This window comes from Atractosteus spatula, chromosome 2, assembly GCF_055471065.1.
Source record: "Atractosteus spatula isolate fAtrSpa1 chromosome 2, fAtrSpa1.hap1, whole genome shotgun sequence".
Lineage (NCBI taxonomy): Eukaryota > Metazoa > Chordata > Actinopteri > Semionotiformes > Lepisosteidae > Atractosteus > Atractosteus spatula.
In genome coordinates, this window is record NC_142707.1 from 17,160,042 (window position 1) to 17,173,314 (window position 13,273).

At 36.3% G+C, this 13,273-nt stretch overlaps 1 protein-coding gene across 1 annotated transcript; it reads left to right on the forward strand.

Annotated features, from left to right (window-relative positions):
* Positions 1-1,026: 1,026 nt before the first annotated feature.
* krtcap3 (keratinocyte associated protein 3) lies at positions 1,027-10,570 on the forward strand. The gene is made up of 7 exons (XM_088934495.1): positions 1,027-1,174; positions 3,031-3,215; positions 4,335-4,394; positions 5,668-5,865; positions 6,640-6,774; positions 7,755-7,862; positions 8,836-10,570. The coding sequence occupies exons 1-6, from the start codon at positions 1,162-1,164 to the stop codon at positions 7,848-7,850; spliced, it is 687 nt and encodes a 228-aa protein (XP_088790621.1). The 5' UTR covers positions 1,027-1,161; the 3' UTR covers positions 7,851-7,862; positions 8,836-10,570.
* The last annotated feature ends 2,703 nt before the right edge of the window (positions 10,571-13,273 follow it).

Below are 13,273 nucleotides of genomic sequence, written 5' to 3' on the forward strand. Positions count from 1 at the left end.
AACAAAATGTTTAACATTTAGCATATGCCCAGATTTACAAAACAAAAAGCAATTGCTTGACTTCCTGGTGATTCATCCCAATCTGCTTTGAGCGCTGGATAGGTCAACATCATGACTGACTCTCAGAATTTGAATGTTAAGTCCCAGGGCCAAACAAGCGTTTGTGTCCCAAAGATTCCTTCACTTTTGGATTCTTGTTTCTTGCTGTTCTATATTATACCTTGTCTATGTTGTGGTCCTGCAGCTTAGCATAAAGTTTATTAACATTCCTTTGATAGCAAAGCTGCCTTCCACCTATACATTCCACCCCCTTCCAACTTAAAAAAAAGAATATCATGATATTATGGGTGCTTTCTTACCATTTTGGGGGTTCAATTGAGTGGTACCAGTACTACTGCTTTTTATACCAATCACATGGTTTCAGTGATAACGTCCATGCAAGGATAGCTCATCATATCTCCACTTATACAGCGGGTAAACTCGGGTAAAAACAATACTTCAGTCAAGGCTATAGTGTATGACAGGACAAGCTTCGCCGTGTTTTCAAGCATTTTCAAGTTTTAGAAATTAAAAATACAACTTTACACGCTCTAGTTTAATTTGATGAGCACTGTTATCATATTTTTATATATTTGTTATTTATATAATAAAATACTTTAATACAAAAATCATAAAACCTCAATGACTAAAGAACATTTGTTGTTTGTTTTGGGACAATGCGTTTACAACTGTTAAAAGTAAACATCTTAACGATAAAAGAAAATTACTGAGGTAGTCAACTATTTTTCATAAACATATTTTATTAGTACTCCATGTCGTCTTTTTGCCGAAAAGAAATTCGATCACAGGCATCCGGAATTATCAAACAGCAGGAGCTGAGCAGTTAGTCTCCAGCTGTAAACGCATCGAGGCCAACTACCACCTAAACCATTAACATATGCAGATCTCTGTCTTCCATAACACTCATTTGCGATCTGTCTGCATACAAAGAACCTTTCTGTTCTCATTAGCACCCACTTCCGGTCCGCAGGTAAAAACGTGACGTAGGTAATGGGTCACTTCAGAAGAACTGGGAGAGAAGAAAGGAAAGAAACACTCATGTTTTTCTTTTTCTTGAATAAACATTACTAATATAATATTTGGGCTGTCCTAATTGGAATAATGTGTAGATTTGGTAAGTGATATTTTATTCTCAGTGGTAAGGTTTTTTTTAAATTTAATAAAGGCTCTTCCTGGTAGTAGCAGTGAGCTTAGCCATTAAACAGTTTGAACGCAGTTTAATGATTTGTATTGTAACATTGTTAAAAGCTGGCAAGGCTGATCTTTAAGTATTCTTTAATGTGTTTAACTTGTCCATGTATTAATCACGGTAACGGTTAAAATTGACATGCCTCGTTTCTGCAGTTTTTTTGATGAAGGCTATTTTACGCACACGTTTTTATGCTTGCAAATTCAAAACAACTTTAGAATGAAATAAGAAACAAGTGAATTGCCTGTTTTCTCACAGTGGCTCAGACTAGGTAGTAAAAAGTAAAGTTAGTAAACTGCATACCAAAGTAGAAAAAACTAAATAAAATAATAGGATGCATGGGGAAAGCTCGGAAATGAAAAAGCCTAGATGCAAATACAAATTTCTTATGGAACCGTAATAAAGCAGCAGATTTATTTTCGTGTATCTGCTGAAAATAATATGGACAATTCTCAGTTTATGTTTGGTTGCTGTTAAGGTTTTTTATGGTTAAATACAGCAGGTGAGCTTGTGTCGTCGGTAACGTTATTACCCATTAAATGATGTTCTTAACGCTGTGAGAATGAAAAGCTAATTTTAGTTGTTGAAATAGGATTACATTTTTATTAACTATTTTCTATAGGGCATTTCATTCAACCCAATCGCTGCACATTAGAAATACAGAATTAATGCAGTATGTACAGAACAAAAAATAAAAAGTATGTTTTTTTAACGGAGAACATAAGAATCAAACCTGCCTTCGAGCTTCAATGTCTTGGTTCAATAGAATGCCCGATTTCTGACAAAGTAATAGATATAGAGAAGAGTCCATAGATTTGAAATGATACCAACAACACCATAGCGAGGTACAGCAGACCATAAATCATGAACACAAATCATAAAACGCAGTAAAATTTATTTTAGAAAATAAAGCATGCAACATTTTATGTTTGTAACAGAGTTATTGCATAGTTGGGGATTCATCTTTTTTTAAAACTCTTAAAATTAAATGTTTTCTTGTTGTTCCCTGTGTTGTCTGATGTGATTCTACCTAACAGCTTTGAATGCTTGAATTGAAAGCCTTTTTACTTAACTTTTCTGTTCACATCGAGGACCTGGAATTTCAAGTCTTGAAGATTTTGGTGACTTCTGGTGTCATCAGAACTTTTTTGGGGGGAGGGCTGGAGTTGCTTATTCAATTGGACTCTTTTCATGCTTCTTGTGATTGTAAATTCTAGTTGTTTATTTTAGGTGTGGGGTCAATTTAATTATGCTGATTAAGTGGGGAATGCAGGACAGTTATAGTCATAAGATCCCATGTGTCTCTGGGAATTCAGTTTTGACATTGCTACCTTCTGTGTGGAGTTTGTAGCATTATACTTAGTAGCATATGCAGTAATATCACTATTGGTATTCCTTTGCCAGACACACAATTGACTCGGTCCCACCTGGAGTTTCACAGTGCTGCTTTTCTCAGTAGTTCTCAGTAGTTCTTTGTTTGCCAGAGAAGAGATTTACATAACTGAAATATATGTATGTATAGGTTCAGTTCTCAAGAGCTTACACCCTACTGTCTAACTGTCTCATCCTGTCACATTAGGATTATTTTTTTGCATTATTTTAATGTAACTGTTTTAAAATTATGGGAGTATAACAAGTAATTTCTTTCTTCCCTTGGCCCTCATGGGGGTTGCCTTTTGGTCTAGCAGATGAGTGTCTTGTCTGTGGACAAGACCTGAAGGCTCCAGTCAAAGAAGCTCTAGGTCTGAGTCTTCACTGATAATGTTTCTCTTTTTTTTCAGATAAAAAGAAAGGCCCTCGTCAGCTGATGAGAAAAGGCATCATATTAATATTTGTGGGGCATATAAACTTTATTCTAGCAGCAATTGTCCATGGTAGTGTGCTTCGTCATGTATCGAAACCCAGTGACAAGATCACAACGGAATACACCACCGCTAACATCATTTCTGTGGTGTCAGGATTGCTGGTCAGGATTTTCTTATCATTGAATCAACCAATCAGTTGCTTTAAAATTTTGATGTAGTGCTTATTTATTGTGAGCCTCTTGCCTAAGTGCCCCCAAAACAGTCTCATTATAACAAGGTATAATATTAGTGCATCAAATACAATGGCGCTTTAACGATTTTCAGAATACTAACATTCTAGTGACAGAGCGCAAATTCTTTTAATATGCAATAATTTATTTGAAGCAGGTACAGTGACAAATACTAAATATTTTCATGGTGCTATTTGTTGAATTTAAAAGAGGATGAATTGTAGCCAGCAGAGAATTAATCACTAGTCAGAAAGAAAATGGGGCAACAAACACAGTGATTTTAAGAAAAGGACAAAGAAGCAGTGTAGATAACGGATGTCTTTAAACAAAACTCAAAACACACCTATTTACACAACTGCTGTGTACATGTCAGTCAGTCTCAGCCTTGTAAGCCATAAAGTGTCCCCAGTGCTGCACAACTTCATTCCATATCCAGTCCTGCCTTTTGTTGAGCTCTCTGTTGTGCTAATGCTTTAGATCATGATTGTATTTAGTCTGCTTTTGTGTTATTTCTCTGTTCATGTACTTGTGCTGTAATCCTGCACCTTATTAACGATTTATGCCTGTCTTGCATTCTGTACGTGATTCACCGGGTAATTTAGTTTTAGGTTTGAATATCTAATCTGGGGTAAATAGTTTGTAATCTGGGTTGCTCCCAAAGACATGCTGATAGTTTGAATATAATTTTAATAAAATAATTATATATTATTATTATTATTATTATTATTATTACAGATTATATATATATGTAATAATAATGAAATATTGTTGAGGGGTAAAGCTGAATGAAATTAAATTATAGTAAAAAAAGCTTCCATGTTGCTTAAACTTTGAATAGTACATCACTCAATGATCCACTCAGTGATGTGGTCGTTGAGTTTCAAAATATTTTGAATGCCCCTCAGTATGTAGTTTCAGTTCATTATATCTAAGAATTAGTGATGTAGGCTGAACATTTATTACATTACATATTCTATACTTTTCATAGGTTTTGTAGAAAAGTGATCTTTTTTTACCTTAACTAAAATTACTTTTAACAATTCTTTACAGAGTATAACAACAGGCATTGTTGCTATTCTTGTGTCCCGAAATCTCACAAATTCAAAAATGGTAAGTGTTCTTTTTTCTTAAGCTATTGTTAGTTTGTAAAAAGTTAGAAATAATGTGGCTTTGAAAGTATTGTAAGAAAAATAAAAAACACTGTAAATGTTTGTTCAAATGTCCACCAGAAACTCCATAGGAATAGAGACTCAAAAATCCAATCACTGGTTAATTTCCCCTGCTAACACACCTTGTCAAGATTTTTTTTGTGTATGAATGTGCAATGTAAAAAAATCTTCATTTTTTTTTTGCAGGTTATGCAAAGTAATAATTCAAAGTTGATAATTTCACCTCCTTTATCAGAAAATTGCATTTGTTGAATTACCTTAATTTATAAAGAGGTTTACCTACTTATTTTTTTCCTGTGCCCAAGCAACTGAACTGCTTTATTTTCATATTTGCACTGCAGTTAAGTAAGGCCTTAGTATAGGCTTGGATTTTCAGCCCATTTAGTTCATTAGGTAATTAGTAACTAATTGATCCGGAGACCTCGTCCAGCTTTTTTTCCACTATCGCAACCTATTTGGAGAATAACACAAAAAGTGCCTCCTGTTCTCTAGCTGAAATTTGCATCCACATAGTTCCCACTAGTGTTCTGTGGTTCATGTTTCACTGTTTATTCTGAAGAAGTCTGCAGGCTTGAGAGATTATGGCCCTTGACCACATTAGATGGAGAATACCTGGGAAGAAATCCAGCACTTTGTGACCTAAAGATGTCAAACAAAAGGACAAAGAAACCATTAGCATTGAAGAGAGCAGACCAGGAATGCACATTACATGACCTGATAGTGATTGTTTAAAAATTCAACTTGGAACACAGTGTTAAGATACAGATTCCATAAATAGTGGTGCACAATTGGCTGAGGGCCACCGGGGATAAGTGAGCTACACAGGGCTCCCACTGAAACCTCACTCCTATCGCTTCATGGACATCTGCAGGCTCACGCTGCCTCCTGCAAGTAATGCTGACCTTTCTGTATGTTTTTGCGCAGCTTGTGATTTGTCAAAAATGGATAGTTCACTTGGTGCGTCGGTTTAAAAAAAGTTTTTTATTCTGCCCATTAGATATAAACGTCATCGCTGTAAGCCAAAATGTAAAGAGACATTTGAGAAATGAGGGGAGTATTATAGTGAATAATTGACAATCCTATAAATTTGGAAACTGACTTTAATATTAGCAGTTGTCATTTTAATGAACTTGTTTTTGTGCAGAATGTTGCAGCAAGTGCCTTCTGTACTGAAGTTTATTAAGAAACTATCGCCATTCTCTGTTCTCCATCAGCACGTTTGTCTGGTCGTATCGTCATTTCTGAACGCGCTGCTGTCTGCTGCATGCTGTGTTGGGCTGCTCCTGGCCATCTCCCTGACCATATCCGGTGGAGGGAAGAACCTGATGTTGGGCTGCAACATGACTGTGCTCCCTGTGTATGCGAAGTCCTCTGCTTTCAATGACTGTCCCTTCGACAGCACACGCATATATGTGAGTCCTTCCATCCGCTTTCAGTGGACGAGACTCCAAATGCACAGAAGTGTGATCCTTTGCAAGTTTTATGACAAAGTTGGCAAATCCAACTTTCTAACAAATAGTCTATACTTAAGAGTGTATACGTTTAATGCCAAGAGCTATATCACCATGCAACTCACAACTGGCAATCCGCTGAAGCTAAGTAGGTGTGAGCCTGGTCAGTACCCTTATACCTGGAAAACCTGGGAAAACTTGCTGCTGGAAGAGGTGTTAATGGGGCCAGTAGGGGACGCTCACCCTGCCTTCTGTGTGGATCCTAATGTATAGTGAAGGAGACATTATAGTGTAAAAAAAGGTGTCATCCTTTGGATGAGAAATAAAACCAAGGTCCTGACTTTCTGTGGTTATTAAAAATTCCAGAACATTTCTTAAAAAGAGTAGGGCTATAACCCTGGCGTCCTGGCCAAATTTCCCCTGGCCTCTTAATAATCCCCACTATCAATTGGCCTCATCGCTCTGTTCTCCTCCCTCCTTGTACGTGATAGCTGGTTTGTGGTGAATGTACTGGCACACTTTAGCTACCGTTGCATCATCCAGGTGGGGCTGCACAATTGTGGTGGTGGAGTCCCCATTACCTGTAAAGCGCTTTGGGTGGAGTGTCCACTGTAGGAGTAGGAGTAGGAGTAATATTACTGTTGCTGTTATTATTGATGAACTTCAGCACCCTGTTTTTAATGCTGAACGTCAGCTTTGCTTATTCTTGTGATTTCTCCTTTCTTCCTACCTCAGGACACAACACTAGCACTTTGGATTCCCTGCATGCTGATGGCTGCAGTGGAGGCAGGCCTCTCTGTGTGGTGCTTTGTAGTGGGTCTGACCCTCCTTGGCAAGAGCCCCTGTAACCAGAGCTACCTCAGAGAGCAGGTAGAACTCTTCCCTTCTGTTTTCCCTTTCACTAGCATATTCATCCATCCATCCATTTTCTGACCGCTTCATCAAATTCAGTGTTGTGGGGAGCCGGAGTCTATCCTTGCAAACTACGTATGCAAAGGAGTCCATCACAGGGCACACAGACAGTTCCAGTTTTCCCAAGGCAGGAAACCAGAGCACCTGAAGAAAACCCACAAGAAACTTGGAGAACATACTTAACTATGTGATCTAAATATAATTGTTCCAAATGCTTAGAAACTAATTATTTTAGAATGACCTGGATTCTGGCTGTCCAGGACCGGAATTGTCCCACCTGTTTTAAATTCTGATGACAGGGAGAACAAACGAAGTCAAAGCTGTTTGATATTAAACTGTTCTGAGCAGGAAAATAAGTGGACTGTGATAAAAGGTCAAGACTACATATAAATCATAAGCAGATGAGAGTAGCACCAGGAAGTATAGTCTTAGGGAGTTTGAGAGAACATCTAAACAATAAGCCACATTATCATAGAATAATGAGAATATGATAACACTGTCACATAGTCAATGATGCTATATGTTTTAATATCATTCTAGAATAGAGGCATTTTAATATCATGCAAAATTGAAAAAGCGCTCTGTTTGGCTATAGATTTGTATTATTGTTTTTCCTTTATTACACAGAAACACAGTTCTATCTTTGGTGGACTTTTTGAAGTTTTCATATTAAATCATGTAGTTTGTGTGATCCAATTTTTGAAGACTATCCGTGTTAAAGATTGCCAAGTAACATGTTGAGTTTTTATTTACCCAAACCCTAACATTATTAACAAAGTTATCTAGCTTGCAGATATTTAGACATTGTTTGTGTATGCGTAGTAATTATATTTTTTTGCAGTGTGGAAGATAGGCTTGAGGAATTCTTTGTATATTGGACCATTGCATGAACCAAGGATTATCATGCACTGACCTGGTACGTTTGTTTTCCCATGCAGCTAGAGGCAGCAGCTCTGGCTAGCCGAGAAGGAGAGAGCCCAGACTGCAGTCCACAGGCACACCAGCTCATTGCACATGGTGATGGCTACGCTTAAAGGAGAACGATGGTAAGTTATGACTGAATCGACAGCCATATTCACCTGCAGCAACTTAAAATTATATTACTTTTAACAAATTTACTGCAACGTTAAGTGTCTTTTGTACCTGCAAAATGTTTTTTGAGACAATAGCCAGTGGGTGGATTTACATGAACTACCTCCAAAAAGCAATTTTTAAATATGGTGGTACCAATATTAAAATATTAATGACTTTTGTGTTGTATGAACTTCATTCTGCTCTGTAAATATATTTTAATGGTTTAATATTAAATTAATGATTGTGACTTTGAAAGACATTTTTATTTGTATATATGAATAATATGATGGGAGAAACTAAATGTGCTGTAATGCAGCAAATAATGTAGGGTAAACCTGTGTAAAATTATTTTCTATTAGATATCAGCAGTTCAAAACTGGACTTAATTAACAGGTTTTTATAGTGGACACAAATGACAAAGGACATTTAAAATTGGGATGGTCCTGAGTCTACCTCAGCTTTCTTAGCTGAACCAGTGGCTTACCATATATGTGGATTCATGTTAATTTGAATAAAGGGGCCATCTGTCAATATCAACACTAATTCTGTTGAGTTACCAGTGTGTAAAATGGTGACAGGAAGCATTTTGGTCCCTTTTTTTGTACAAGAGCTGTCGTGATAAAGAAGAGTTGATCAACAACTGGCAATTCCAAAGTGGGATGAAATATAAAAATAGGCAGTTTTGAATCTGAGAAATGAAAAAATATCTGTTCCTTTATCATTTTTAAAGTTGTCATTATTGCTGACATCTTTAAAATGTTTATCAATGGATTGTACTATAAAGGTTAGTTAATTACCTTTTTTCTACATTCTAGACATTTTAGATTTTTCAGTGCTCACTTTGTCTTGAAAAACTTGCTTTTGGGAGACTTTTGCTTGGTAATTTTGTTTGTCTCATGTAATAAAAATATTTTATTATTCATTATTTCACTCCATTCTTTGCAGGTTCTATGTGGAGTAAAAACATAGGAACAAACATGAGAAATCTGATGTGCTCACACTCAATAACGGACTACAGTGGCAACAGCAGTGATTACTTTATTTCTAAGCTCTTGTTCCTCAGGAGGATTGCCTTTTAAAGATACTTGAAACCATAATTTGATTTATCTTTTTGAAATGTGATTTTTTTATTTTTATTTTGTACACCAAATTTCTTTTCTCAGCCTTTGTACCAGCATGAAGAAAATTTATCTGCAACTTTCAAATTTGGTGCTGCTGGATCATCTGGCTTTTTACATCCTATTACTCTGCAAGAGAGCAGTACAAACTGCAGGGCTAAGGTGTCAATGGTGGGACTTGAAGCATACGTTATTGATAACAATGCAAGCTTACAGGGACATGGCCAGACACGAGGGTTAATGCTGCTTGGTGGGCTGAGCAAATCCTGGCCAAGTACAGAACCACCAAGTCCTGCTGGTGCCTAACTAATCATCACCCATTAGGAGTTTCCAATCACGGTCTCAGCTGAACAAGTGATTTCTAAAAGAATGCCAAGTAAAAGCCTTTAAGAACTAGATCTAGAGCTTCACAATTGTTTTAAATATTACTTACAAATATGCGTTGAATCAAACTGGAAAGAAAACATTTCAATTTTTGATTTTGCACATTCTCCTTCCTCCGAGGATTCTATATGAAAAACACTCCAGGATTTCAAGTGAGTGTCCTGTGTTAGCTCATTTTAATAAATTATATCTCTTCTATCCAACTTCGGATTATTTTTTCTTTGCTTTATGGAAGTAAGAAATGTTAGTGAAATATCTTGGATAAGCATCTCTCGCATTCCTTTTTTTTGTGATTATTATCCAGTCACAGAATGCTTTGTCATGGAAGGTTTTTAAAATTACCTATGTGATCTCAGATCTTCGTCACTACAAAGGGTTTGTACCTCAGAAAAAAAGTTAACTTCCCATGGGTTTTCTTAGTTCACTTTGGTTGTGCCTTAAGAATAATCTTTCTTAATTAATGTAACATGAGATGATGAGACAAAAACGTTTTTGTTTCTGATCACTAAGTGCTACTGTAACTCTGAGGCATCTTCAAAAACATCAAACGGAGCTGAAAGATGTTGAACTTCTAAAACTACTGCAGAATGTTGTCAAATTTCTGTAGGACATAGAAACTGAAAGTCAACATACTTGCCTAATTTTTATTTGAGATACGTTTTACATCACATATTTAATGCACTGAGACTGTAGTACCAGATGTGAAGCATGTTGAGTCATTTCTGCTCCTTTAATGCCAACGTTGCTTTTTGGAAATGTATATCTGTTTAGCTTTGTTTATGGATGGCGTCATTTCTTTTTTATTCAGAACTTTTGCATTTTCATTGAGCTAGCAGTGATTGTTTAACACTGAATTTAGGAATTTAGTCCAGAAATTGAGAAAATATAACATTTTGTATATTTTTATCATTTATCAAAATAAGAAGTGGTATTTCATGCAGGTAACTATAGACATTTCTTATTTACATTCACATTTCCTATTATGCAAGTTCTTGATGATTATACTTAAAGTATATATCTTCAATATTACTGGAAAGCTTTTAAAAATGTCTAACAATGCTTCACAGTTTGTTCTGCAATATTGACCTAAATTTAAATTGATTTAAAAGTTGTTAATCATAATTGAGTTTGTAATACTGTGTATTAAAAAAATAAAATTCACTATTGTATTTTTCCACAGCCTTTTGTCACTATAGTAGTATACAACATCACAAACTTTTGGATAAATAAATCTTCAAAACCCATGTTTTAATAAAGAAACAGTTTAGAATGTTTAAGATAAAATTTTAAATTGTCATGGTTATTTTACAACAGTGCATTATTTCATAGCTTTTAATTTTACTTACAATACCAGAATATTGGATAAACACTGTTCATAGGCCACAGCTATGTTGCATAATCAGGAATATGTGAATAGTTCTCATAGATAACATTTTTCAACATTGTTCCTTAACCTCACAATACTGTGCAGTTGTTAGCATTGCTCCTAATATCTAATTAATATCTAGCATTCCTCACAGTGTTGAAAATGAGGGTTGAAAATGAGGTGCGCTATCTGTGGGATTTGTAAGTTCTCCCTGTGTACTCGTGGGTTTTCACGGGGCGCTCCAGTTTTCTTCTACAGTCCAAAGATGTACTGGTACAGGGCCATGAAAAAGTATTTGCCCCCTTCCTGATTTCCTCCATTATTGCATATTTGTCACACTGGATGCTTTCAGATCGGACAAAATCTAATATTAGATAAAGAGAGCGTGAGTGAATAACACCTTTTTTTTAAAACTTATTTAATTTATTTAATGAACAAAATTATCCAACACCCATATCCTCTGTGTGAAAAAGTAATTGATAAGCAGTTGTGCCACCTTTAGCTGCAATAAATGCAACCAGACATGGTTCAATATCACTCTTTCACATCGCTGTGGAGGAATTTTAGCCCACTCTTCCTCGCAGAACTGCTTTAATTTAGAAACATTGGTAGGTTTTTGAGCATGAACTGTTCGTTTCAGGTCCTGCCACAGCACCTCTATTGGGTTTAGGTCTGGAATTTGACTAGGCCACTCCAAAACTTGAATTTTGCTTCTTTTCAGCCGTTCTGATGTGAACGTGCTTTTGTGTTTTGGATCATTGTCTTGCTGCGTGACCCAACTATGCTTTGGCTTCAGCTCCTGGACGGATGACCGGACATTCTCTTTAAGAATTTTCTGATACAGAGCAGAATTCATGGTTCCTTCAATTATGGCAAGTCATCCAGGTCCTGAGGCAGCAAAGCATCCCCACACCATTACACTACCACCACCATGTTTGCTGGTATGATGTTCTTACTGTGGAATGCTGTGTTTGCTTTACGCCAAACATAATAGGACTCATGTCATCCAAAAATTTCCACTTTTGACTCATCTGTCCATAGAACATTCTGCCAAAAGGCTTGGGGATCATCCAGGTGCTTCTTGGCAAATGAGAGACCAATATTTATGTTCTTCTTGGCTAGCAGTGGTTTCGGCCTTGATGCTCTCCTGTGAAACCCATTATCGCCCAGTCTCTTTCTGATTGTGGAGTCATGAACACTGACCCTAGCTGAGGCAAGAGAAGCCTGCAGTTCTCTGGATGTTTTTTTAGAATCCTTTATGACTTCCTGGATGATTTTACGCTGTGCCCTTGGAGAACTTTTGGCAGGCCAGCCACTCCTGGGAAGATTCACTACTGTTCCAAGTGTTCTCCATTTGGAGATTATGGCTCTCACTGTGGTTTGGTGGAGTCCCAGAGCCTTAGAAATGGCTTGTAACCCTTTCCAGACTGATCGATATCAACAACTTTTTTTCTGATCTCTTCAGGAATTTCCTTTGATTGTGGCATAATGTGCTTGTTGAATCTTTGTGCTGGCAACTTGACTCTGATGGTAAGGGTCAAAAAAAGTGAGGTTTATATTGAGCAGGGCTGGCTGTAATCAAGCCTGGCTTTGTTCAATCAGCTGACTATCCCTTTAATTGGGTTGATTTAACTAGGGGGCAATTACTTTTTCACACAGTGCCAGTTGGTGTTGGATAATTTTGTTAAATAAATTAAATAAGTCAAACAAAAGTGTTATTTGTTCACTCAGGTTTACTTTATCTAATATTAGATTTTGGCTGAAGACCTGAAAACATTCAGTGTAAAAAAATTGCAGTAATAGAGGAAATACTTTTTCACAGCACTGTAGGTTAATTGGCTTCTGGGAACATTGTCACTAATGTGAGTGTGTTTATATGTGCCCTGCGAAAAACTGGTGTCCTATCCAGGGTGTTTCCTACCCTCTTGCTTGCTGAGAAAAGCTCCAGTACCTCTGTGACCCAGAATTGCTCTGAATTGGATGAAGCATTTAGAAAATGGATGGATCTAATTTTTTTACACAGAGGTATTGAATAACAAATAAACAGGTACTAGTGTTTTTAAAAAATACAGCCCTACAGTGAAAGTAAACTGAAAATACTTAATTGTGTAATCTTTTTTTTCCCTCTAATACTTGATTAATATTAATATTATGGTTAATGATTACAAAAAATCAGAACTGCACTCAGGATTTGCACATCTTTAATACTTAAGCCTATATGAATACAAAGGTTAAAACATTTTTTTCTTTATTAAAGAAACCTTTTTTTAATATTTGACTCAATTTTTGAGGGATTGTAGGTTGGACCCAGCATTCCTCTTTCATAACAGCTATCTTGAAATTTTACATATAACCACAATTGCAGAATTCCCTATTATGTTTTTTTAAAAGTTTTTTTACCTGACACCTTTCATGTGTACAGTATTAATATCTATTGGAAATGTATTTTACATACTGCAACCAAAATCTGCAGCACCTGGTGAAACAAAGTTCATAAAAATACATGGCTACAAGC

Excerpts from the sequence above, each read along its gene's own strand:
- krtcap3 (XM_088934495.1), top strand. Across the intron at positions 4,395-5,667 it reads ATCTCACAAATTCAAAAATG|CACGTTTGTCTGGTCGTATC; the intron begins GTAAGTGTTCTT and ends GTTCTCCATCAG. Across the intron at positions 5,866-6,639 it reads TCGACAGCACACGCATATAT|GACACAACACTAGCACTTTG; the intron begins GTGAGTCCTTCC and ends TTCCTACCTCAG.